General features: G+C 42.1%; 1 protein-coding gene across 2 annotated transcripts in view; it reads left to right on the forward strand.

Moving 5' to 3' along the window:
* The first annotated feature begins 3,489 nt into the window (after positions 1 to 3,489).
* The window catches only part of dennd1b (DENN/MADD domain containing 1B), a 299,799-nt gene continuing 275,354 nt past the window's right edge, over positions 3,490 to 27,934 (forward strand). Inside the window, exons 1-2 of one of the 2 annotated variants that reach the window (XM_043699790.1) lie at positions 3,490 to 3,909; positions 12,298 to 12,362. In XM_043699790.1, coding sequence (XP_043555725.1) covers positions 3,893 to 3,909; positions 12,298 to 12,362 — 82 coding nt within the window. In that variant the 5' untranslated portion in view covers positions 3,490 to 3,892. Of the gene's footprint in view, positions 3,910 to 12,297; positions 12,363 to 27,934 lie in introns of those variants that run through there. The other variant, XM_043699791.1, reaches the window with a different exon arrangement.

The raw sequence follows: 27,934 nt of genomic DNA on the forward strand, positions 1-27,934 counted from the left end.
AGGGGGCAGTGATCATAATAGGATAGAATTCACCCAGTAGGTTGAGAGGGAGGAGCTGGAATCAGATGTAACGGTATTAGAATTGAATAGAGGTAATTACAAAAACATGAAGGAGAAACTGAGGGGAGTTGATTGGAAGGGGAGCCTAGCAGGGAAGGGGTGACATGTGGCTCAGAGGTTAGCACTGCTGCCTCACAGCACCAGGGACCCAGGATTGATTCCATCCTTGGGCGACTGAGTGGAGTTTGCACATTTTTTCCGTGTCTGTGTCGGTTTCCTCCTTGTGCTCCAGTTTCCTCCCATAGTCCAAAGATGTATAGGTTAGGTGGATTGGCCATGCTAAAATTGCCCATAATGTCGAGGGATGTGTAGGCTGGGTGGATTAGCCATGGAAAATGCAGGGATAGGGTCACAGGAGTTGATGTGGAGTTGATGGGCCAAATGGCCTGTTTCCATACTGTAACGATTCTATGGCCTAAAATGGTGAAGCAGCAATGGCAGAAATTTCTGGGGGTGATTCAGGAGACAGAGCAGAAATCTATCCCAAAGAATGAGTAGCTTGGATGTCCTTGTTCAGCATTCTTTCAATGTTAGCAGTCATTTCAAGAGGGTTAGAATACAATAGCAGGGATGTACTGCTGAGGTTATGTAAGGCTCTGGTCAGACCTCATTTGGTTTATTGTGAGCAATTTTGGACTCCATGTGTCAGCAGGGATGTGCTGGTGTTGGACTGGGTCCAGAGGGGGTTTACAAGAATGATCCTGAGGATAAAGTGTTTACCATATGCGGAGTGATTGAAGACACTGGGTCTTTATTCAGTGGAGTTTAGAAGAATGAGGGAGGATCTCATTTAAACTTTTTGAATATGGAGAGGTCTGGGTAGAGTGGAGTGGAGAAGATGTTTCCACAAGTAGAGGAGATTAGGAACCGAGGGCACTTCCTCAGAGAGAAGGTACAATCCTTTAGAAATGAAGGAGGAATTCCTTTAGCCAGAGAGTGGTGAATCTGTGGAACTCACTACCTCAGAGGGCCGTGGATGTCAAGTCATTGAGTGTATTTAAGATAGAAACAGATTGGTTCTTGATTGGTAAGGGGATCAAAAGTTACAGGCAGAGGGCAGAGGGCAGAGAGTGGGCTTTTGAAACACATCAGACTCGATGCACCTACATCATAGTGTTGTATTCTCTGGGGTTTACAAGCTCAATGGATGATTTGATCAAAGTTTTCAAGATAAACAGATTGAGTTGATATTCTAATGATTGTCGAGTGTAGGACAGTACAGTCCCAAGATTAGTCAGACCTTTCAGGAGTGAATTTGGGAAACACACAAAGGTGGAATATGCTCTACTTTTAAAAAAATAATGTTGGTGGAACCATTTGCGTATACTCATGTTGGAAGTGCATCCTGGACAACCTATTAACAGGCCAAATAAACTTACTCTCTCCAATAAAAGATAACAACTGGGATGTTGATGTCACTGGCTCAAAGGAAGACTTGACTCTCACCCCTTTGAGAGAGGTAGGTGCTTCTGAGATAGATAGGAATTGCAATGGCACATTCAAATGGAAGTAATGTGGAAAGGCTTAGAGTTGCGTGTATGATCAGTGTGGAGGGAGCAAGAATACCTTTGGCTTTCACTATACCTGATTCAATCTTGATGCCATCCCTCTGACCTCGCTTTATGAGGCCAGTTCTCTTACACCGCGAGATTCTCGACACAGGAGATTGTATTCCTGCAGGCAATTAAGAGTCACTAGTCCTTTAAAATAATTGGCTATCCAATGTGGATTGTAAAACCTACTGGAAACAACACTCAAGAATCTTGACACCATCCCAGAAAAAGCAGCACTTTCGATTGGCATCACATTCACAAATATTCTTTCCACCATTCACCAGAAATTCACCAAGATTCTTCAGACAGCACCTTCCACACCAGGATCATTTCCATGTAGAAGGTCAAGGGGCAGTAGATATATGGCAATACATCTCCTGCAAGTTCCCCTCCAAGCCACTCACCATCCCGTCTTGGAAATATATCACTGTTCCTTTGCTATTGCTGAATCAAAAACCTGGATGGCACTAAGGGTTCAGCTACAGCAAATGGACTGTTGCAGTTCAAGAAGAGAACTCATCAGTAGCTTTTCAAGAGCAACAGGGGATGGGCACAGGGGGTGGCCCACTCAGTGACATCCACATCCTATGAATCAATAAAAAACAAATGGGACACAGAGTCAGATTGCAAATCACTCACAATTTCTTTGAGAAATAGACCACTCTTCATCATAGAATCCCTATAGTGTGAAAGTGAGGCTTTCAGCCCACACCCTTCGAAGGACAGATCATCCAGTCCCATCATATTCCTGTAACCCTGCATTTCCCATGGCTAACCCACACAGCCTTGCACACTATGGGCAATTTAGCATGGCCATCCACCTAACCTGCACATCTTGGGACTGTGGGAGGAAACTGGAGCATCCAGAGGAAACCCACATATACACAGGAAGAACATACAAACTTCACACAGTCACCCAAGGCTGGAATGAAACCCAGGTCCCTGGTGCTGTGAGGCAGCAGTGCTAACCACCGAGCCACCTATCGTGAAGGCTAACAGACCCACATATATTCCTCTGTACACCCTCACATTTTAAGACGGGTTTCAAAACTCTTTGGCTAAGCATTTGATTCCCCACTCTAATAATTCTTTCCAACTGCTGCTTGACATTATATTTGATAACTCATGAATATTCAGATGTGTCAAGTCATACTGAGTAAGTGTAATGTGGGTTCTTGCATGTCATTTCATAAACTCATCTCTGAACTCAGCAGTCTCGAGACAACTTCTCAGGCATCAGCAGTCTCCATGCAGACATTGTGCTTAGAAAAAAATGCAGTAGGATATATATATGCATTACTATTGTGTGTCAGTATGCCTCTTGGTCGATATTTATCAGCCATTGTCACATAGTATGTTGTTCACGTTATTGTTAGCAGCAGCACTTTGTGCTCCTTGTTGTATAGTTTCAAATCTGTTGTGACATATTTAGAGAAAGAAACTCTAGCTTCCATCCAACTCGTTTTTCACAGTACAAGAGGATGGGCAATTTCACACCCATCCTGCTGTAGTGAAATTCATGTGCCAACACTGACATGCCAAATCATTGTTCAGAATTATGGCAACATGATCGTAGAAAATTGCAATGACATGGGATCCTTCTGACGAAATGTCACACAGGATTGAGCATATTATTTCACCTGATGGTGACTATTTAAGGGAAATCCTTCGGCATTAACTGATATTGGTCGGAACAGCTCTTTTTTAAAAACATTTTTATGACTTGTTGGTTTTGGGGACGGGGTGGTGGATGTAGAAAGCAGTCCAGAGAGGGTTGTCTACAATGAGATTTGAAGCTGAGGGAATAAATAATACTGTTGAGTAAAAAAAACAAACGAAGAAGACAATTACGAAAACAAAACTAACCATAGTGCTCGTCCGGACGCTTTATTTTGCTTAATTTATTTTCTAATGTTGATGCTCACTAACAGTAGGAGTCAATGCACTCGTTACAAACCTAAACTTCACATTTCATCCACTTTTGTGAGATCACTCTCCTGTAAGCTTCCTGTAGTGGCACTCAGTCAGGTGACGTTGCTAACCTTCTCTTGTCAGTGAGTGCTAACTTCCTAGTTTGTCTTCTGTGTGTATGTTGCTGGAGGAAGAACAGCGGCAGCGGGGGCAATGGTTCAGTGAGGAGCCGAATCGAACTCAGGAGCCGCGCTGCTCCTTTAGCCGCAGCGCAGTCTCTCTGTCTGGGGCTGCCCCGGCGGCTGGGACACAGAGATCGAGGAGACACCGAGGTGGGGGGGTGGGAGCCGCACCGAGATGCCGTAACCATGGACTGTAGATTGAAGTGAGTGACTGGGAAAGGTCGGGACCCTGGGGTGGCTGGATTGAGAGCTGGAGACTTCCGCAAGGTCGAAGCACCTGGTTGGGTTGGGCCTGGGGGATATTACATTCATTGGGAGGATTGGCTTTTGTTGCAGAGTGGAAGCGCCTGTGTTTCTGGTTTTGTTGAAATCTGGAGGCTTCAGGCCTGTACTCAGTCTCTCTCTCTCTCTCTCTGACAAATCTGATTGCTGACGGTGAAGGCTGAACATTTCATATCTAACCAGGGTATACTGTACACTGCCTGGTTTACAAAACAAAAAGGGGGTTGGGTGCATTTCTCCCTATCAACTTGCGATTTTATCTTGCATGACGTGCAAATTCTTACATTTATTCTTTTTTATTCATGAAATGAAAAACAGAACTACCCAGGTCAAGAAAACGGCCAAATAATTAAGTCTGTTCTTTAGAAAAATGCCATGCTCCTGTGGCTTTCCCTACAAAAAATATACCTGCATGGTTGGTTATAAGCCACTGACTGAATGAACAAATAAACTAAGGATAATGTAAACTCAGTCTATGGTAATATAAATAACGTGTGTTTACAGGGTGGCCACAAAACCAGAGATAATGTGAAAATTCCAAAACAGAAGTATTTGGAATTTAGTAATATGAGAAGTTTCACCAGTTACAGAAGTGGTCTTGACATCTTTCCGCTAGGGTGCCAGTGTTTGGAAAACCACTTATGAATGGCAGCACACTGCACTGCTGAGCTGTGCCACCAGTGTGGGAACAAGAACAAGAAGTGTTCTCTTCCTACAACTTGGTTAGGCTATCTCCAAAAGGAGATTGGATTGGAGAACCAGCCATGAACCCCCGCTGTCACACTTCATACAACAGACTTTCAGTACTTGCTTCATGAAGTGCTGCTGTGGAAATTTTCTACCCGAGCAATTCTAACAAAATGTGAGAAAGGGTCACTAGCTAATGCAATTTGAAATTCTAGCGAACAAAATAAGTTGATGCAGTTTTGGTGCATTTTTGCTGAATTTGATCTTAAATTGTGGAATTTGAGGTTGCGTTGAAATGACAGCCGGTGTTCTTTCTTTGTGGTTTGCAAGAGAGGAGTAGGGTGTTGGTAACTTCATTTCCTCATGCAGTGTCACTTCTTTTTCAGTCCCTAACCAGACATGGTGAGGCATTCTGTACAACAATGAAAGGTAGAAAGCAGATGAGAATGTTACTGGCTGCTCCCATCCATCCATGGAAATTAAATCCTGAAGCGGATTTGTTAGGACATTGGTGCGGGCCTATTATGCCATTTTGCAGAGTTTATCCCAAAATCTAATAGCCCCAAGACAAATTAATTTCAGCAAGAGGAAATTCATTCTGTTTTGAAGGATTTACAACATGGATTAAATTAGCCTTTTAAGCACATAAGCAAATGCAGTGGGAAGATATTCCCAGGAAAATCAGAAGTGACTTGTCATAACTGGTGATGTTTCAAACAATTTTATACAGTTTCTACGCATTTGCAGTTGTTTTGCTGACTCAGGTCTGGAGATGGTGGGATAGTGCTAATGCCACTGGACTAGCAAGCCTGGCATCATAGTACCATATTCCATTACAGAAATTTGTGGAATTTATATCCAGTTAATAACCTTAAACTAATGAGTGAAAATCTGGAATTGAAACCTAGTCTTGGTCGAGGTGACTATGAAACTATTACTGATCGTTGGAAAAACCCATCTGGTTTGGGAATGTTTTTTAGGAAGAAATTTATAATTCTTACCTGATCTGGCCTGTAGGTGAGAGGGGAAAGATGTAAAAGAAACCTAAGGGGCAACTTTTTCCACGCAGAGGTGGTACGTGTACAGAATGAACTGCCAGAGGAAGTGGTGGAGGCTAGTACAATTGCAACATTTAAAAGGCATCTGGATGGGTATATGGATAGGAAGGGCTTGGAGGGCTATGGGTTGGGTGCTGGCAGGTGGGACTAGATTGGGTTGGGATATCTGGTCGGCATGGACAAGTTGGACTGAAGGGTCTGTTTCCGTCTCTGTGACTCTCTGACTCTTAATCATCATCTGAAATGGCCTAACAAGCCATTCACTGGTACCAAACAATGACACAAAAGTCAAAAAGGAACATTGAGCTCATTTACATGTTGGTGAATCTGGAAATGACTATGGCAAGCATGTTCTCAAAGCAAGCATCTCTCAAAGCTTGTACCAAAATTACCAGAGATATCCTAAAAGCTAGTCAAGAAATAGACTGACGTTGCCTATAAGGTATGATTGTATGAGTATGACCATGTCCCACATATTGCCATTATTATCCCTGAGTATGTCTTGTCCCATCAGAAGGACAGCCAACCGGAGTTGTCAGCACAGTGGTGGGCAGTTAAAAGGTTCACAGCTTGTGAGGCCTGAAAATCGATTCAGACTCAATGAAGCCTCATGGCAGTGGGTCAAATATGGGCAAGTGAACCCCCTGCTGTTTCCCATCTCCCTTCACCCATTCAGCTGATGAATCAGTCCATTTCCATGTTGAACATCCTATACAGGGCGGACAGACAAACATTGGCAAGGGCACCTAAGGTACTCTCGTTGATGGACTTCAAAGTCCGTGACAATGAGTGGCCCGATAACGCCATCACTGACAGCTCTGACTGAGATTTGAAGTATACAGCTGCTAGATTGGGCCTACAGCAGATGGTATAGGAATCAACAAAGGAGCAAATATCTGCTAGACCAGCTCACTGCCAATCTATCAGTCATAAATACAACAAAATTATTCTTAGGTGTTATTGATGCATCTGTCTATGATAGTATTGGTTGGAGTGAGCACTTCACAGTCATTGTGGAGATGAAGCCCATCTTTACATTGAATATACTATCTATTGTGTTATATGGCAATACCCACTGTACAAAATGGGATTGATTCCATGTATTGTCTATGAACTCAAAATTGGGCAGCCATGAGGTGCTGTGGACCATCAACGGCAGTGGAATTGTGTTCAAACTCAAATCTATAGCTTTATGGCCTGACATATCCTGCATTCTAGCAATGCTATCAAACGAAGGCATCAACCCTGGCTCCTTGAGGAGAGCAGGAGGGAATGCTAGGAGCAGCAATAGGGAACCTAAAAACATGGGGTTATTCTGGTGCCTGTTCAACAGAGGGCTACCTACATACCAAACAGCAGAAATAGCATGCAATGCTAAGTCATACCACACTGAAGCACTCCAGTCCTATCATATCGAGTCACGAATGACACACACATATATTAAGTAATATGGAACATTATCCAACTCTGTGCTATCTACAAAATTCAGGAAATATTCTACCTAGTCGATGAATGCCCATCAGACGATGCTTGACATGAGCAAAGTCATTAAAAAATCATTGACAATTCAATCAAGTGGCATTTGCCCAGCAATAATCTGGTCATCAGTGCTCAGTTTGGGTTCCAACAGGACTATTCAATTCCTGCTTTAAAATTTGGTTAAAACATGAATGAAAAGGCTGAACCAGAGGGTTGAGGTGGAAGTGACTGCCCTTGATATCATTGGACTGAATGTGGCATCAAGCAGCCTTGACAAAATTTAATTTGTTTGAATGAGAGAAAAAACTCTTCACCGTTTGGAGTTGTACCTAGCATTGGACTAGGCTCCAGCATATCTCTGTAGGAGCTTCTCAGGGTGATGTCTGAGGTCCCACCATCTATAGCTGCTCCATCAAAGCCCTTTTCTCCAGTACAATGTCAGAAAGAGGCATGTGCAATTATCAGGAAACTGTATTCAGTTTAGTTCACAACTTCACAGATTCTATTGAAGTTCTGTGACTACGTGTGTGTGCTATATATAATACACAACTGATCAAAAGCTCCTTCAACAGCATCTTCCAAATGCACAACCTCTGTTACCTAGATGGGCAACGGCAGTGGATGTATGAGAATATCTGCAAATTCTCCTCAAAGTCACTCACCAATCTTTTATTTTTCTTTATTGCTAGGACATGGGCATTACTGGCTGGCTGGCATTTATTGCCTATCCCTAGCTGACCTTGAGAAGGGGATGGTGAACTGGCTTGTTGAACTGCTGCAATCCTCATGCTGTAGATTGACCCGCTTTAGGGAGGGAATTCCAGGATTCTGACCCAGTGACAACGAAGGAACAGTGATATATTTCTAAATCAGGAAGTGGTTTGGAGGACAACTTGCTGGTGGTGGTGTTCCTGTGTATCTGCTGCCCTTGTCTTTCTCGATGGCAGTGTTATTAAGTTTGGAGGGTGCTCTATGAGAATCTTTGGTGAATTTCTGCAGTGCGTCTTGTAAATAATAGCACACTGCTGTTACTGAGCATCGGTGGGAGAGAGAGTGGCTGTCTTTGAATGTCATACCAATCAATTGGGCTGTTTGTCCTGAATGGTGTAAGCTTCTTGAGTGTTGTTGGAGCTGCACTCATACATTGCACTCCTGATTTGGACCTTACAGATGGTGGCCAGGCTTTGGGGAATCAGGAGGTGAGTGACTTGTCGCAGTATTCCTAGCCTCTGACCTACTCTTGTAGCCATTATATTTACATGGCGAGTCCAGTTGAGTTTCTGGTCAAACGTAACCCCATGGATGTTGATAGTGGGGGATTCAGTGATGGCAATACCATTGAATATCAAGGATGCTGGTTAGATTATTTCTGATTGGACATGCCTGGCATTTATGTGGCATGGATGTTACTTGTCAATTGCCAGTCCATACCTTATTGCATGTGAACATTACTGCTTCAGTATCTGAGGACTTGTGAATGGTACTGAACATTGTGTAATTATTGGCAAACCTCCCTCTTTCTGGACTTATGATGGAACCCTAACCTAAGATGGAGCTTTTTCACTTATTTTCGTGATCAATGGAACTTCTTTCCTAACAGCCCTTGTGGGTGTCCCTACACCACATGAATTGTAGATGTTCAAGAAGACCTGTCACCACTATGTTGTCAGAGGAAGGTAGGAATGTGCAACAATGCAAAACTCAAAACCCACGAAAAAAGATAAAAGGAAATTCACCATCACTGACTCCGGTTAGTGACAGTACTATTTTAGGTGATGCCTTTATTCACAGCTCATTAAGATGCAATTAGCTGTTTATTATTTCTGCTATTCAGCTTTCACTGCATTGATAAAAACCTCACCATGAGGCAAGATGCACTAAAGATGGACACAATTAATGTTTCTTTTTTTTTGAGAATATGTTTTTTACTTGGAGTAAGGAGACTCGCGGTTTCCCACATCGATGCCATTAATAAAAATGGGAATGCAATAGATAGATGAAGGTGGGTGTGATGGTGAGAGGTCAGAGAGGTGGGTGGAGTGGATAGGTGGGAAGGAAGATGGACAGTTCAAGAGGGAGGAGAAGACTCACTTTCTGATGATGATTTGCATTTCTGTTGGAGAGCAAATGTGAAGCTTTTCTGATTGTCAGGCTCATCATTGCTTTTAAAGTTGAATGTGTATAAATGAATAGTCTCCTCAATAGATCAAGTGGAACATAGCTGAGCTTGGTGAAACTGGCCTGGGCAATGTTGTTAGAAGAATGAAACCATGATGACGCGACTCAGTTTGTGGCTGGGCTTGTGTGTTGAATATTTCATACTTTACTTGAATTTTGTAATCAAAGATGTCATTTTTGTATACTATTGTCTTTTTATGCTTGAAATTCAAACTGCTGGCATTTGGATGTTGGTTCCTTTTATGAAGAGACCTTAAGAAAAGGTCTGAGAGTGCTTCCAGACCTGTGACCAAATGTATTTGTTAGAGAGTAGGAGAAAGTGAGGACTGCAGATGTTGGAGATCAGAGTTGAAGAGTGTGGTGCTGGAAAAGCACAGCTGGTCAGGCAGTATCCAAGGAGCAGGACAGTCAATGTTTCGAGCATAAGCCCTTCATCAGGAGTGAGGGGTAGCCCCAGGGGCTGAGAGATAAATGGGAAGGGGAGGGCAGGGGCTGGGGCTGGGGGAATGGTGGCTGGGAATGCGATAGGTAGATGAATGTGGGGATGAAGGTGATAGATTGGTGAGGGGGGTGGAGCAGATAGGTAGGAAGGAAGATGGGCAGGTAGGACCCGTTCAAGAGGGCGGTGCCAAGTTGGAAGGTTGAATCTGGGATAAGGTGGGGGGAGGGGAAATTAGGAAACTGGTGAAATTCACGTTGATACTATTTGGTTGGAGAGTCCCAAGGCGGATGATGGGACGTTCTTCCTTCAGGTGTCGGCAGACTAGAGTTTGGCGGTGGAGGAGGCCCAGGACTTGCATCTCTTTGGCAGAGTGGGAGAGGGTTTCCTCAACACAGGGGAGCCAGCATGCCAACTTGCAGAAAGTTTCAGAGAACATCTCTGGAACACATGAACTAAAGAACCTCACTGCTCCGTGGCTGAACACTTTTAACTCCCCCTCCCACTACACCAAGGACATGCAAGTCCTGGGCCTCCACCACCGCCAAACTCTAGCTACCCGACACCTGGAGGAAGAACGCCTCATCTTCCATCTTAGGACTTTCCAACCACATGGGATTAATGAGGATTTCACCAGTTTCCTCATTTTCCCCTCCCCCCACCTTGTCCCAGATCCAAACTTACCAACTTGGCACCACCCTCTTGAACTGTCCATCTTCCTTCCCACCTATCCACTCCACCCACCTCTCCGACCTCTCACCATCACCCCCACCTTCATCTACCTATTGCATTCCCAGCTACATTCCACCCCAGCTCCACCCCCTCCCAATTATGTCTCAGCCCCCTTGGGCCTTCCCCTCATGCCTGATGAAAGGCTTATGCTTGAAATGTCGACTCTCCTGCTCCTTGGATACTGCCTGACTGGCTGTGCTTTTCCAGCACCGCACTCTTTGTTAGAGAGTAGGTGACTGCGAGCTCCTGCAGTGTTGATGGAAGATTATTGGTTTATATTGTGGATTTATGACAGGCATTAAACCTTGAAAGACATTTCGCTTGCTTTCGGTCTAGGACTTTTCGATGTACATCAGGGACAAGAAAATAACATGGAAAGAGTAGGGCTCAGTTGGGACTAAAGTGGCAAACTGTTTGTGGAGCCAGAAAACGTGATTAGATTAGATTCCCTACAGTGTGGAAACAGGCCCTTTGGCCCAACAAGTCCACACCGACCCTTCGAAGAGTAACCCACCCTGTCCCATTTCCCTCTGGCTAATGCACCTAACACTATGGGCAATTTAGTATGGCCAATGCACCTGACCTGCACATCTTTGGACCTGTGGGAGGAAACCGGAGCACCCGGAGGAAACCCACGTAGACACTGGGAGAATGTGCAACTCCACACAGACAGTCGCCCGAGGCTGGAATCAAACCTGGGACCCTGGTGCTGTGAGGCAGCAGTGCTAACCACTGAGCCACCGTGCTGCCCATAAACAGAGGTATCACAGATTTCTGATAGGTAGAGAATGGGTGGATAGGGAGAAATCTTTCCCCTCAGTAGATGAGTCAATAACTAGCAAGCACAGCTTTGAGGTGAGGACCAGGAGGATTTGAAGGGATTTAGGGAAAATCTTTTTTACGCAGAGAGTGGTGAGCATCTGGAACTCACTGCCTAAAAGGATAGGAGTCCTCAACAGCTTAAAAACTATTTCAATGAGCACTTAAAATGCCATTGCAGACAAGACGACAGAGCAAGTGATGGAAAATGGGATGGGAATGAAGAGGTAGATGTTTGATGACTATGGGCCAAAGGGCCTTTTCCATGCTGTGAAAACTATGACTTGAAGAATTGACTTTTAGTTAAGAAAACCCTGAGATTCAGAATGATTGGGATATTTTTGGAGAAGTGATGGGGGTCAAAATAATGTTTGTCTCCTAAGAAGACAGCTCAAGGAAAGATGAGTTATATTCATGCAAATATTTTGTTTGTGTAATATGGATGGCCTTCTTCCAAGAAAGGGAAGTTAAAGATAGTTAATGATGGATCAAAGCTGAAATTGAAAATGTCTTGTATTAGTAAAGAACCAAAGAAAATGGGTTAAAATAAATTAGTGGAGTTGAGGTGCAGATCATCAGAATGACGAATTGGGCGAGGGTGTCTAACTGACTTTCTCTTGTTCCTACATTTTAGTACAGTTGAGTGCTGTTAGTTGTTTGTAAATCTGTAGTATCGATTGCATGTATATATTCCGCAATTCTAAATGTGTTTAAACCTTTTTGTAAGATAATACTTTGGTTGTGAAAGATGAGAATTAGAATAGGGTGTTGGATAGTTTTGGAACTTTTATTTTGTTTCCTTGAAAGAGATTTTATTGTTCTCTTAGTTTTCACATTTATAACAGGTATTCATGTCAGTACCAATGGAACATGCTGTAACAGAGGATTCAACTTTTTCCTTTATTTTCTTTTAACAGAGAGAGCCCAGAAAGAACCTTTGATCTGGTATTCAAAGTGACTTGCCCAGCTTCCGACAATGAAGGTAGCTTTCATTTTATCTTCCATCGTGGATTTGATATTTTGTGCCTAAGTGATTGAGCATTGAAGAATTGCCAGTAACTTGTTTGTCTGCTATTGACACAACTATTTTGATTTATTTTGTGGCTCTATTTCAATTCATGAACACAGTTAATTTCTTATAGGATTACTATGCCATATCCACATTGTGTTCATTGTGAAAACTCTTTCAGGTGAGAACTTTGGAAGAGCCTCCTATCCAGATTCAAAGTTGCAACTTAGGTAGTTAGGTCTGGACAAAATTAAACTCTCCCTCTAATCATTTTCTCCGGTTGATTATCTCTAACCACATTAGTTGAAAATTATTTTGAGAATTTACAGATAACATACTAACATTTAAATATTACAAGTGTCACCTTTTGGTGCTAGTTTTTTTTCCCCAAGATTATTTTGAAGCAGATTGGATGTGTGGCCAGCAATATTCAATAGCTGGCCTAATTTGAGTCACCAATTCTGCCTTTGCTGTTTGAGGAGGGATGACATTTAGTTAAAGATGAAGTTATTGCACCAGTAAAAAAAAAGGATATTAGTGCACGGCACGGTGGCACAGTGGTTAGCACTGTTGCCTCACAGCGCCAGAGATCCGGGTTTAATTCCCGCCTCAGGCGACTGACTGTGTGGAGTTTGCACGTTCTCCCCGTGTCTGCGTGGTTTTCCTCCGGGTGCTCCGGTTTCCTCCCACAGTCCAAAGATGTGCAGGGTCAGGTGAATTGGCCATGCTAAATTACCCGTAGTGTTAGGTAAGGGGTAAATGTAGGGGTATGGGTGGGTTCGCTTCGGCGGGTCGGTGTGGACTTGTTGGGCCGAAGGGCCTGTTTCCACACTGTAATGTAATCTGTAATCTGTAATCTGTAATCTAATCTAGATGTGCCATCAATTTGGATGGAGCTAAGAAACACCAAGGGGCAGTTAACATTTGTTGAAGTTTCCTTTTGGCCTTCAAAAGGTGGTAAGGTAGTAGATGTCATTAAACAGGAAGTTAGAGACGCATGCAACAAGGGTGCTAAAGTAATCACGAGTGATTTTAACGTATGTTTAGTCTGGGCAAGCTACATCAGCAACAATCGTGTGGTGGATGAATTCCTGGACTGTGTACTAGATGGAGTTTTAGATCAGCATGTTGCAGAGACAATGGTTATTATTTATGGAATACGTGCTTTCATTGCAGCAGTTACATATTCTTTTAAGATAAAATAACAGGAAAAATAGCTCAATCGTGGTTAATTAAAGAAATTTGATCAAAATGAAGTCAAATACAGTTGCTCAAAACTGTAGCAAGTCTGACTGGGAGCAGTTTATAATTATGTAAAGGAGGACCAAGAGGTTGATTTAAGAGGAGGAAAATGAAGGATGGGAGTTATCTTGCAGGGAATATAGAAGCAGATTGAAAAAGCTTCTATAAGCATTGAAACGGAAAAGATTAGTGATGATGAATGCAAGCCTCTTACAATCTAAAATAGCAGAATTGATAACGGAGAACAAGGAAATGGCAAATTATTAACCAGTTTTGTTCTGACTTCACAGAAGACTTGCACAACTTCCTTTGGGAAGCAAAAGTCTTTTGAGAAAGAGAAATTGAAATAAATTAGTATTAGTAAAAAAGAAAGTGCTGGAGAAATTAATAGGCCAAAATGCTATTAAATCTCAAGGGGCTAATCATCTCCATTACAGGGAACAAAAGAAGGTGGCCATGGAAAAATTGGATATGTTGGTTATCATCTTCCAGAATTGACAACGTTTTTTTGAACAGTCCCAGAAGATTGGAGGGTGGCAATTGTAACTTCACTGTTTCAAAAAAAAGAGAGAGAGAGGGAGAAAACTGGGAATTACAGGACAATTAGCCTAACATCAGTAGGCAAAATGCTGGAGTCTATTAAACATAGATAACACATAAAATAATATAATGTATTATAAAGGATGTGATGAGATAACATTAAAAGACTGAAAGGGGATAGTAGTAACAGGATAGGTCAGAGTCAGCATGGATTTATGAAGGAGAAATCATGCTTGACTAAGCTTCTGGAATTTTTTGAGGATGTAACTCTGAAGATGGACGAGGGAGATCCAATAGATGTAGTGTACCTGGACTTTCAGAAAGCTTTTGATAAAGTCCCACATGGAGGATAGTGAGCAAAATTAGGGCGCATAGTATTGGGGCCAAAGTACTAACTTGGATTGAAAGTTGGTTGGCTGATAGGAAACAAAGAGTAGTGATAAACGGCTCCATTTTGGAATGGCAGGCAGTGACCAGTGGGGTACCGCCAGGGATCAGTGCTGGGACCGCACCTTTTTACAATATATGTTAATGATATAGAAGATGGTATTAGTAATAACATTAGCAAATTTGCTGATGATACTAAGCTGGGTGGAAGGGTGAAATGTGAGGAGGATGTTAGGAATTACAGGGTGACCTGGACAGGTTAGGTGAGTGGTCAGATACATGGCAGATGCAGTTTAACACTTATCTGGCAAGAACAGAAAGGCAGATTGCTACCTAAATTGAATCAATTTAGGTAAAGGGGCAGTACAAAGAGATCTGGGTGTTCTTGTACACCAGTCAATGAAGGTAAGCATTCAGGTACAGCAGGTAGTGAAGAAGGCTAATAGCATGCTGGCCTTCATAACAAGAGAGATTGAGTATAGAAGCAAAGAGGTTCTCCTGCAGCTGTACAGGGCCCTGGTGAGACCACACCTGGAGTACTGTGTGCAGTTCTGGTCTCCAAATTTGAGGAAAGACATTCTGGCTATTGAGGGAGTGCAGCGCTGGTTCACGAGGTCAATTCCTGGAATGGCGGGACTACCTTACGCTGAAAGGCTGGAGCGACTGGGCTTGTATAGCCTTTAGTTTAGAAGACTGAGAGGGATTCTGATTGAGACATATAAGATTATTAAAGGATTGGACACTCTGGAGGCAGGAAACATGTTTCCGCTGATGGGTGAGTGCCGAACCAGAGGACACAGCTTAAAAATATGTGGTAGACCATTTAGGACAGAGGTGAGGAGAAACATCTTCACCCAGAGAGTGGTAGCTGTGTGGAATGCTCTGCCCCAGAGGGCAGTGGAGGCCCAGTCTCCGGATTCATTTAAGAAAGAGTTGGATAGAGCTCTCAAGGATAGTGGAATCAAGGGTTATGGAGATAAGGCAGGAACAGGAATACTGATTAAGGATGATCAGCCATGATCATATTGAATGGTGGTGCAGGCTCGAAGGGCAGAATGGCCTACTCCTGCATCTATTGCCTATTGGAAACCGTGGCTGAAAAACTTACTCATCCCTTGTTTTTGAGAATGTAAGAAGCAGAACAGATGAGGGTGAAGCAGTGAATTTGATGTATTTGGATTTTTAGAAAGTCTTTGATAAAGTCCCATACAAGAAGAGGTCATTGTGTAAAATCAAAGTGCAAGGTATTGGTGCTGGCATAGCTAAAAGAACAAAATGGTTTGTAGACAGGAAACAGTGTCATAGAGTCATAGAGATGTACAGCATGGAAACAGACCCTTCGGTCCAACCTGTCCATGCCGACCAGATATCCCAACCCAATCTAGTCCCACCTGCCAGCACTCGGCCCATATTCCTCCAAACCTTTCCTATTCATATACCCATCCAAATGCCTCTCAAATGTTGCAATTGTACCAGCCTCCACCACTTCCTCTGGCAGCTCATTCCATACACGTACCACCCTCTGTGTGAAAAAGTTGCCCCTTAGGTCTCTTTTATATCTTTCCCCTCTCACCCTAAACCTATGCCCTCTAGTTCTGGACTCCCCAACCCCAGGGAAAAGACTTTATCTATTTATCCTATCCATGCCCCTCATAATTTTGTAAACCTCTATAAGGTTACCCCTCAGCCTCCGACGCTCAAGGGAAAACAGCCCCAGCCTGTTCAGCCTCTCCCTATAGCTCAAATCCTCTGCTCAACCCTGACAACATCCTTGTAAATCTTTTCTGAACCCTTTCAAGTTTCACAGCATCTTTCCGATAGGAAAGAGACCAGAATTGCATGCAATATTCCAACAGTGGCCTAACCAATGTCCTGTACAGCTGCAACATGACCTCCCAACTCCTGTACTCAATACTCTGACCAATAAAGGAAAGCATACCAAACGCCTTCTGGTCATTTTTGAAAAGAAAGGTGGCGAAAATTGGGTTACTGTGGGGTTGTTCACTGTTTGGATTCCAGCTATTTTTGATATATATCAGTGGTTGAGGAAATTGAATCTAATATTTCCAAGTTTGCTGATGACACAAAACTAGGTGGGAGTGTGAGCAGTGAGGAGGATCTAAGAAGGTTTCAGAGTGAGTGAGTGAGTGAGCAATTGCGTGGCAGGTACAGTGTGACATGCAAAAGTGGGAACTTGTCCATTTTGGTAGGAAACACAGAATTATTTAAACGTTGGTAGATTGAGGGTGGCATTATGCTTAAAACCAATAGTGACCCAGCTGTCTTTGTACATCGATCATCACAAGCAAGTATGCACATGCAGCAAGCAGTTAGGAAGGCAAATGTTATGTTGACCTTTACACAAGGGTTTGAGTACAGGAGCAAGAATGTCTTACTGCAGCTGTTCAGGGCCTTAGTGAGACCATACTTTGAATAATATTGTGCAGTTGTAAACCAAACTGTTTTTGCAATTTTGGTCTGCTTATTTAAGAAAATATAGACTTGCTATAGAAAGAGTATAGCAAAGAAATTAGACTGATTCCTGTATGAGGAAAGACCGGGTTGTCTAGCCCTGAACTTTGAGGAATGAGAGGGGATCTTAAAGAGGAGAAACTTCTGACAGGGCTGGATGGACTGAATATAGGGTTGATGTTTTCTCCTGGCTGGAATGATCCAGAAAATGGAGTCACTATCTTTGGATATGCAGGGGATCATTTCAGATGAGATGAGGGGAAATTTATTCACAATGGTGAGCCTGTGCAATTCTCTACCATAGAAGGCTGTGAAGGCAAAATCACTGAATACAGTTAAGAAAGAAATTTATAGGTTTCTAGAACTTAAAAGGTGTTGAGGGATAATGGGAGAATATGGAGGTCAGGCACTGAGATTGAGGATTGGCCATGATCATGTTGAATGACAGCATGGGCTTGATGGACTGAATGGTCTATTGTAGCTGTTCTTTTCCTTGTTTCTTGGGAGAAGCTTGCACTGATTTGGGAACCAGTATTATTAAGATGCGAATGTTGTCTAATATGGTGATGTCCAAAGGCAGTCAATATGATGTACTTACAGAGCATATTTGAGGAGTTATAAGTTATAATGACAAGTTTAATGTGTAAGGATGTAGATGACTGGTAACAAATTGGATTAATAAAAACAGAAAGAAGGAAATGAAGCAGGAATTAAAAGCAGTTTACAAGGCATCTTCCCAAATATATATTCGACCCACAATGTTCACTCTGATTCTTTCCACAGATGCTGCCAGTCCTCCTGCTAAGCCTTTCCAGCAATTTCTATTTTTGTCAATAATGTGGAATTGGGATACAGGTGACTAAATTTGCATATTAAATTGAGTACAGCATTTTGGATTTTAGATTTGGAGGATCTTAGAAACCACAACTTCATTTGGACAGTGCTGTGAAATGAAAGAGGAGGGGAGGAGATTATGGCTCAGATAGTGTGAGAAGTGTCAAAAACAAAAGGTGCTGACTTTGTCAGGCTATGACACAGTACTTATATGTGACAAACAGAAGTGGCGTGCTGTCAACAGATGTAGTAGATAACCCGTAAACAGGTCCAATCATGTTGTGCAGTTCTGCCACATCCAGTGGTGAATAGTGGTGGCAAATTTAATTCAAGGCAGAGGTTCCAAAATCATCCTCTGTATTGGCAGATTCCAACATGTAAGAGTAAGAGATAAGGCTGAAGCATTTGTAAACATCATCAGCTCTAAGTAATACATAGATGACAAATCTTGGTTTTTTTGCCCAGCTTCAGAGATACTATTCTTCAACGAACATGATGGAATCCTCATGATATCATGAAAATGCTGAAAGCACTGACCATGGGTCACTACAACATCAGACTCTATTGACATAGACAAATTGAATATAAAAGGCCATTCAGCCGTTTGAGCCTGTTCTACCATTCAGTGTGATTGTGGCTGACCATCCAACTCAGTACCATATTTCTACTTTCTCCACATACCCTTTGAACCCTTTGGCCCTAAGAACTATATCTAACTCCTTGAAAACATTCAATGTTTTGATCTCAACCACTTTCAGTGGCAGGATAATCCTGAAAACTCTTGGACTAGAACTAGTTGCAACTTTAGTCAAGCTGTTGCAATAGAGCTGGAACACAGGCATTCTCCTGACATTGTGAAAAATTGTCCAGTTATGTCCTACCTTCCAATGATTGCAGACATGCTGAGCCCAAAGGAAATTAGTCTTGAACAATCATAACAAATCATCTCATCCCAGAGACCTTGATGCAACAGTTGCATGAGGTAGTGACCTAAATCACCAATTATCTTCAATTATCTTTCCTGCAAAGTGGGGTCAAAACTGGGACTGTTAACTCAGACTGTAAGTTTGATCTCCGAGCTGGTAGTGTGTTCTCAGATGTTTCATCACCATGCTAGGTGAGCCTCCTTTGAAGCGCTGGTGTTCTGTCCCACTTGCCATTTATCTGTCTTGGTCTGGTTCTTTTTCTGAGAGTTTGGTAAATGGGGTCCAAATTGATGTGTTTGTTAATGGAGTTCTGGTTTGAATGCCAGGCCTTTTGGAATTCCTGCACGTGTCTTTGTTTAGCCTGTCTCAGGATGGATGTATTGTCCCAGTCGAACCTATGTCCCTCTTCATCTCTGTGTGTGGATACCAGTGATAGTTGTTCATGTCTTTTGGTGGCTAGTTGGTGCTCATGTAACCTGGTGGCTAGTTTCCTGCCCGCCTGTCAATGTAATGTTTTTTGTGGTCCTTGCAGGGTATTTAGTAAATGACGTTCTTTCTGTTGGTTGTTGGTATGGGGTTCATTGAATTCATTCGGAGTGTTTCAGTGTGGTGAGAGGTTTGTGGGCTACCATGGTGCCTAGGGATCAAAGTAGTCTGGTTGTCATCTCTGAAATGTCTTTAATGTGTGACAGAGTAGCTAGAATTTCTGGGCATGTTGTGCTATCTTGTTTATTGTTAACTGTTGAATGGATGGTGTTCAGTACCATTTGCAGTTCTTCAGTTAATGTGGAAGTCCATACCTCTGTTCAGCAAGAACTGGACAAAGTTCAGGATTGGACTGACAAATTACAAGTTCGTATTTAAGCCACGCAGTTGTAAGGTTAGGGTTACCATGGACCAAAAACTGAATGGGACCAGCCAATCATAAAAGACCACATAAATACTGTGGCTACAAGAGCAGGACAGAGGCTTGAAATTCGAGGATGGGTAACTCACTTTTGGACTCCACAAAGTCTTTCCAGCACTTACAAGGCACAACTCCAACAATGAGAAGGTTGATATCAATCAGAATACAGTTTCCACTTGATTGGTACCACATCCACCACCTTAAACACTCATTATCTCCATCACTGGCACACAGTGGCAGCATTGTGGAACATGCCCTGCAGCTGTTAGACTATTGAAATAAATGCTATTCTGGGTAATATGTTTGAAATCTTGAAAGTTCTGAAGATTAATAGTACAAAGTAAGAGAATTACTTCTTCATAAAGGATGAACATCGATTGTTGGGCTGCAGAGCATGTTTGCATGTTGTACTTTCTCTAACCTTATGTGGACACAGTTCTAATTTTGGTGCATGCTTAACTGGGTTGAAAATGTGAACCACCAACTAATGGGACGCATATCTTTAGTAAAATAGCAAGTGGAAGGAATCGTGAGGCTGAGCATTTTCTGTTCCTAAAGGCTTAAAATGAGTGAAGTACAGTGTGGAAGTGAGAAATTTTGGGTGAATGACTTTGTCTGTTTTCCAGTTCCCTTAAATGTTTCATTGGATTTCCTATGTTTTAAATTGAGTTTTCTGGTCTGTGTTGTTGATGTGTTTGTCTCTGGCAGTGCACTTGCTTTGCCATGTTGTTATTGTAATCTGGATAAGAAAGAGAATGCGTAATAGCTGAAATTAAAAGCTTTGTCTGATTTTTTAAATCTATGTCATTGGCAGAGACTGGGTGTATCTTGTGGCAGAGTAAATGAATGGATTAGAGCGAGTTGGCTGAAGTGGTGCCTTTGACTATTTTGTAGTTTGTGTGCTGCATCCAGTTAACCTGGTCTAGCCTGGCTGAAATGAAGAATGCATTTCATCTCACTTCTCTCCAAACCCACCCCCTCCTCCCTTTCCTTCACTCCAATAAGAACTCTTCCCCCCCTTAACATTCAGACACAAAATTTGCTTGAAGGGATTTCCAAATGCATTTTCCCCTTCATTTGGATTTTAACATTTTAAATTTTAAATCCTGAGGAACTCTACATGTGAGCACTTGTGTTTAACCTGATCCCACGCCAGGAAGCACTTTGATGACATGGCTTCAAGGTATGTGTGGTCATGCTGCAACTCACTTAGTCAGCTTGGGTCTCTCAGGATTAACATCCTTGTTGGCCCAAAGTGACTATTTTCAATCTAACATTGTCTTGCTGCCAGTATATTGAGTCCTTACATTTGTTTTCTAGAGTAAACCTCATGAGTGGAGAAATAAAATTAATTAGTCAATTCTGCATTTTAGAAAAGGGCAAATCACATATTATTGAAAACACTTGAGACATGTGTTCTAGCTCATTTTATGTAAATTGTAAACATTTCAAGTCCCAGCAACACCACCCCTTTCGCCTTGCCAACCTGAAAAATACCCATTTATGTTTAGAATCATTAGAACCCCTACAGTGTGGAAACAGGCCATTTAGCCCAACAAGTCCACACTGACCCTCTGAAGAGTAACCCACCCAGACCCATTCGCCTATCCTATTAATCTACATTTACCCCTGACTAATGTACCTAACCCACACATCCCTGAATACATATGGGGAATTTAGCATGGCCCATTCACCTAACCTGCACGTCTTTGGATTGTGGGAGGAAACTGGAGCACCCAGAGGAAGCCCATGCAGACACGGAGAGAATGTGCAAACTCCACACAGACAGTCGCCCGAGGCTGGAATCGAACCTGCATCCCTGGTGCTGTGAGGCAGCAGTGCTGACCACTGAGCCACCATGACGCCCCAAAGCAAGGAGCAAACTGATAGATCCGTTTTACCACAGAATGAAACTTTCATGTTCTTGGCTTATCGTGGCGGTTTCCTTTAAATGTCGGTTTAAAACCGCAATAGTGCAATGGACGAGAATCAAACCCGGGTTAGCTGATTGGAAGCTGGTTATGCTTACCAATATACCATCATTGCCATGCTCTCTGCTCCCTGGTAGCCAGGCGTCTTTCAGTCTTTGCAAACATGAGTTTTTATTTTCCACAATAATCTTTGCTCCAGCAGTTGTTACCCCCTCAAAGGACATGAATTGATTGAGCAAAACACAATTACCCTTGCATTTAAAAAAACAGTTGCCTGATTACCTGATATTAAAAATGCCTTTTTCCAGAGATAGTTTTGAAATCTCTTGTTTGACACACCATAATTAGGTCTCATTAAAGAATTTTTAAACAATTTTAGTCCCTTTTCCATATTATACTTGTTTGTAAAATATTCAAGTTTTTGGTAATAACACACTCGGCTTTTTATTTAAAAACTAACTGGTTTTCGGAACAAGCTTGGGGTGGGGAGGCAGCTGCATAAGAAAGCTTAAGAATTCCATGCTTGTGAGGGTCTAGGATAGTGGCTAGGAGATGAAGCATTTGGTCTCCACCTAAACATAGTTGAAGTGGAGGGGAAAGAAAGGACATAAAGGTAGCTCATTGGCAACGTAAACGTTGAAAGCAAGCAGTTCAAAGTCAAAGTGATCATACTTGGTGGTCTAAAGGTTGTAATGTTAGAGAAATTGGTTGCTGGTTAGAGCTGAGAATGGTTTCCCTTCTGAGGGAATTTTCTTTGAAGGTGTCCAAATTGAGATAAGTATGTGAAAGAGCATTCCCAGATGTTAGAGCTGTGATTTAACAATTATGTGGTGCGAACATAATGGTCAATCAGTTGATCCAGAAACGTCTCCTGCTCAGATATTCCTACTTTTACTAATCCTTCCCTTCCTAACCCCAGCACCCACTGCATCCCAGGCCTGCAAGATAAATCCAAAGTTGTACTCCTTGGAAGATTGAGCTACGGTCTACTGGAGGAGTGGTGTTATATTTAAGTATTTTTTAAGACATTGACCTTCAATTTTCTTTTCCCCAAGTGTTTGTGTTTGTAAATGTAGAGTTAGAAAGACACACCCACAACTTTCCGGCTCTCTTGACAGTGTTTAGGTCAGGCATCTTGTGATGCGAGATGTTACTGTACAATCACATTGTTTTGTCCCAGATGTTATACTGGGGATAATGTTTGGATGTCCAAAAAGATCAAGTCCATTGTATGTTGATCAATAATTCATGAGGGAAGAAAGGTGGTGATCTCTTCCCTGAATTAAAAGCCAGCAGGAGACTACTGTAGTACAGCAGTATTCATTTTTTTCCCTCTCTGTAATGTGGTTGTTGTGGCTATGCGCAAAACTGCAGTTTGAGTATTTCTACTACAGACAAGACTATCCGGAAGTTTGTGTTTAACGCTTTACTGCATCAGTTCTTTTCTCAAATACACAGTGGGATTTGCACAATATTGCATCTCGTATTGTTCACAGTACAAACAGCTTAGAAAAGACTTAACTAGGCTGTTGCCAGGAGTGGAGGGTTTGAGTTATAAGGAGAGGCTGGAACTTTGTTTAACTGCAGTATAGGAGGTTGAGGGGTGACCTTATAAAGATTTATAAGATCATGAGGGGGTGTAGGTAAAGTGAATGTTAGGTGTCTTTTCCTTAGATGGGGGATTTCAATACGAAGGGGCATGTTTTTAAGGTGAAATGAAAAATATTTAAAGATATGAGGGTCAACTTTTTTTTTTACACAGACAGTGGTTTGTGTATGGAATAAATTTCCAGAGGAAGTGGTGGGTGCGGGTATGGTTACAACGTTTAAAAGACATTTGGATAAGTACATGAATAAAAAAAATGTTTGGAGGGATATGGGCCAAGTGCCGGCAGGTGGGATTGTTTTAGTTTGGGGTTATGGTTGGCATGGACTGCTTGGACCAAAGGGTCTGTTTCTCTTCTGTGTAACTCTATGACATGCGCACATCTGATGATTGATATGTCTTGAGTGAACTGGTTTCACCTAACTGGTGATTTTATAACTGGAATGGGCCTTGGTTTTAATGCCCCCCTCAGTCAAATAGCTCAATAATTTCCTGTGTTTTGACTCAGTGAATTTTTTTTTGGCTTGGCATTTTGGGGGATTCATCTCAGTGCAAGATTGTGCATTCAGACTAGGCGTGGAAGATTCTTTTTGTCACGTTTCACTTGATACAACAATCACTGTAAGCAAAATTTTAACCATGAGGTTTGTGCTGTGGGGTAGAGTAATTATGTTTAATCCTCATTGTTAAATATGTACTTATCTGTGAGATATTCAGGCAATTGGAAGCTTGTGGTAGTCACCCTGCCCTCAAGGTTTCTAAATGTGAATGGTGTATCCAGACTCTGGATGTTTGTCTATAATTCCAAGGTTAAAAATAAACTAATGATGCAGAGTCCGATGTGTGTGCTCCACAAACCATTCTCTGTAAAACCCATCATTGGAGGTGTGGCCTTTCCACTGATGGTGTTTTAAGTGTCTAAGATCTAGTGAGGCAAGTGCTGTTCTTCAGTGATTTAAGATGGTTGTTATACAGTGGGTTCAAGTGATTTCTTTTGGTATTTTGGCTTCATATTAACTATGTCATAACATGGGATTTGTTTTGACATGCTGATTTTTTTTTTTGAAAATTATATTGTTGATTTCAGGATGCAGGTTACCTTCATAATGTTGTTTCTGTTACTTAGTCCTAGTTGTGGTATTGGGTCACCATTTTTAAGATTGCTGGAGTCTTCTGTGGTGATTGTACTTCTGAGTGGTCTTGGGGTAGCAATTCAGGAATTGGAGAGTTAATAGCGCTGAGAGACTGGCAATATGATGGCTCCCTTCATGTGATGTTTGACTTGAAGGGGAAGCCAGAAACGCTCATACTCTCAAGATGCTGCTGCTCTTGGCCTTCCTGCTGATTAAGATTATCGACCGAGAAGCTGTTTAAGAAATAAACTCATTGGGTAGCCTAGAGCATCTGTACATTTCAAAGGCTCTTGTGGTGCAGCAACAATGTCCTAAACTTTGAGCCAGGAGGCCTGGATTCAAGTTTTGCTTGCTCCAGAGGTGTGCAATAATATTTCTGAACAGGTTGATTATCTTCTGCATTGTGGCAAAATGCACTGTGCTGGCAATAGAAGGTGGAAATGTGTTGCTGGAAAAGCGCAGCAGGTCAGGCAGCATCCAGGGAACAGGAGAATCGACGTTCCGGGCATAAGCCCTTCTTCAGGAAGGGCTTATGCCCGAAACGTCGATTCTCCTGTTCCCTGGATGCTACCTGACCTGCTGCGCTTTTCCAGCAACACATTTCCAGCTCTGATCTCCAGCATCTGCAGACCTCACTTTCTCCTGGCAATAGAAGGTGTCAATATTGGAGCAGGGGTGCGAATTAATCAGTTTGCTTTGACCTGGATCATCTTGGATGATGGGTGCTGCTCATGCCGTCTGAGAGACTAATAATGTGCATCAGTCACACTCCAGAATTGAGCTTTGAAGGCGATTGTGTTTCAGCGGCTTGACATTTAATGAAACTTGTAGACTTGAGTTTGTAGATATCAGATTGGCTTCTTTTAAAGAGGTCAACTTATTTTTAAACTGATCATTTCTTGAAAGTCATGTGCCTTCGTGACATGGGTTTATTTATTGTAGGCACCTGCCTAGACCTTGCAGCTCTTTACTTTTGAGGCTAGTTTGAACATTTTCTGTTGGTGGCCAACCCTGAGAAGGAGAAGAGCTTCCCAGCCCAGCTCTCTTGTTTCTGAAAAACCTCTTGTGAGTCCAATCTCAATCCTGATTATCAACTAGACAAATTCTCGATATTGTCTTTCCTGAACAAGCTTTGGGAAAGAACCCAGCCACAACTGCATGTTTTTGGTGATGCCTTTGTGCATTGTAATATCAGATTGACCGCCAAGTGAACATTCCATGCTGTATCATTTTATCTTTCATTTTCAAGAATGAAGATTTATTGGTTAGAAATGTTTATTTTCCAAACGTGAAGGACTGGAGAGAGCGTGAGAGCGTGTTAGTTTTGCATCATCATTGTTTTGCATATAAAAATACAAAGTTAATCACATAGAGAAAGCATATGATTGACAATATTAGGAACTGGTCAAAATAATTAACTTAACATTGTGACCTGGGCAGTAGTGGAACTTCAGAAGGGTGGTGCATTCCTCCTGTTTAGTCATAACAATAGAGAACCTTTTGTGGATTTCACACAAAAGATTATGTTTAGCCCTACATTTGGGCAGGTTGTGAGGAAGAGAAAGGAGGATAAGGTGACACATTCGATATTCAGTACAAAACATTTGGAGGCTTTGTACCTCTCCATAATCTCAGATTGTGTGCATCTGCAACCCTGTGTGATGTACTGTGTCTCCCACAGGCATGGTGGACAATTCAATCTGGTGCCTAAGACAAGCAGAGGAAGTGGTTCATGGGCAATCAGAGCTAAGAAACATCAGGAAATATAGTTGTCTGTTATGCACGCCTGTTTGCTAACTGCACCAACTCTTCTGCTGAGAGGATCCAAAGTTAGTGCATGAAATTACAAGCTAAAAGTTGTGAAACAGTCTGTCTCCTCCATGTTCACAAACTTTGCCACCCAGGTTCAAATAAAACTTTTCTTTCCCCTATCTCCCTCCACCCACTCCTGGTGTAATGTGAGCCTTTGACAAAGACATAGCCTAATGCTGTTCCATGTTAATTCTTGTAATACGTTATTTACTGGCACCCGAGGAAGTGAGCAACGTGTAAAAATATTACCTGTAATCAATATTTTAATTGAAGTTTTATTGGATGTTTGGGTGTATTTACAAGAAAATTCACAATGAAACAAAGATTATGTTTTGCTCTTGTGCATAGAAACTAACAGTAGGAGTAGGCCATTTGAGCCTTTGAGTCTGCTCTGCCATTCACCACGCTTAGCTTTGAGCCACTATCTCAACGCCATATTCCTACTTGCCCTCCATACTTCTTGATCTCTTGAATATCAAAAAGCTTATCAACATCTTCCTCGAATATACTCAGTGACCTGGCCTCCACAGCCTTCTGCAGTAGTGAGTTCTACAAGAGTGAAGAAGTGTTTCTTCATTTTTCTGTGTTTCTTGTATGAGTCGACCCAAGTTTCTATGAATATCACTCTGTAGAAGTTAAAAATGTATTCTGCTTTTCTGTTCTTCTGAAGTGAGACACCTCAGACCTTCTCACAGTGTACTCTCTCTGTTACCTTGCCCACTTAGTTAACCTTTGCAGCTTCCTTCTGAATGCACTTTTCTCAGCGTGAATTCACATTTAGCTTTGTATCATCAGCAAACTTGAATATAGTGACCTTGATTTCTTTGTATAAGTTATTAATATCGTTTGTGAATAGCTGAGCTTCCAGCATCGATCCTTGTTGTGTTTCCCTACTCACAGCCTGCCAACTTGATCATGTATTGTTTTACCCTGCTTTTTGCTTCCTGTCCATTAGTAGTCCTTTATACATTCTCCTATATCTGTCCCAATTTCACATGTACTTATCTTGAGTGCTCATCTTTTGTCTCAATTTACTAAATGCATTTTGTAAATACAAGTGCACAAAACAGTATTGACTGATTTCCCCTTTGCCTACTCTTGCCAGGTGCATCCTCAAATGCTGTACTAATTTTGTGAAATATTCTTTTGTAAACTCATTGAGTTTGTCTGATCGTAGGATTTTTTTTGTTAAAAGTGCTTTGTTAGGACTCCATTAGTGCTGGATTTTAGTACTTTCCCTTAATTGCTGTCAGGTAAATTGTTTCTGAGTTCTTTGTTTTCCTCTCTCCTTCCATCCTTGCACATTGCAACATTCTAGTCTGTTGGCAAATTCTAGAATCTAGGGAATTTTGGAAAATCACGCCCATTTTAATTCTTTCAAGAGTGTGGGCATTGCTGGCAAGGCTAACTTTTGTTGCCCATGACAATTATGGAGTCATAAAGACTCGTCCATGCCAACCCGATATCCCAACCCATTCTAGTCCCATCTGCCAGCACCTGGCCCATATCCCTCCAAACCCTTCCTATTCATATACCCATGCAGATGCCTTTTAAATGTTGCAATCATACCAGCCTCCACCACTTCCTCTGGCAGCTCATTCCATACATGTAACACCTTCTGCATGAAAAAGTTGCCCCTTAGGTCTCTTTTATATCTTTCCCCTCTCACCCTAAACCTATGCCCTCTAGTTCTGGACTCCCCTTCCCCAGGGAAGAAACTTTGTCTATTTATCCTATCCATGCCCCTCATGATTT

The sequence above is a fragment of the Chiloscyllium plagiosum genome, chromosome 11, assembly GCF_004010195.1.
Source record: "Chiloscyllium plagiosum isolate BGI_BamShark_2017 chromosome 11, ASM401019v2, whole genome shotgun sequence".
In the NCBI taxonomy this organism is placed as follows: Eukaryota; Metazoa; Chordata; class Chondrichthyes; order Orectolobiformes; family Hemiscylliidae; genus Chiloscyllium; species Chiloscyllium plagiosum.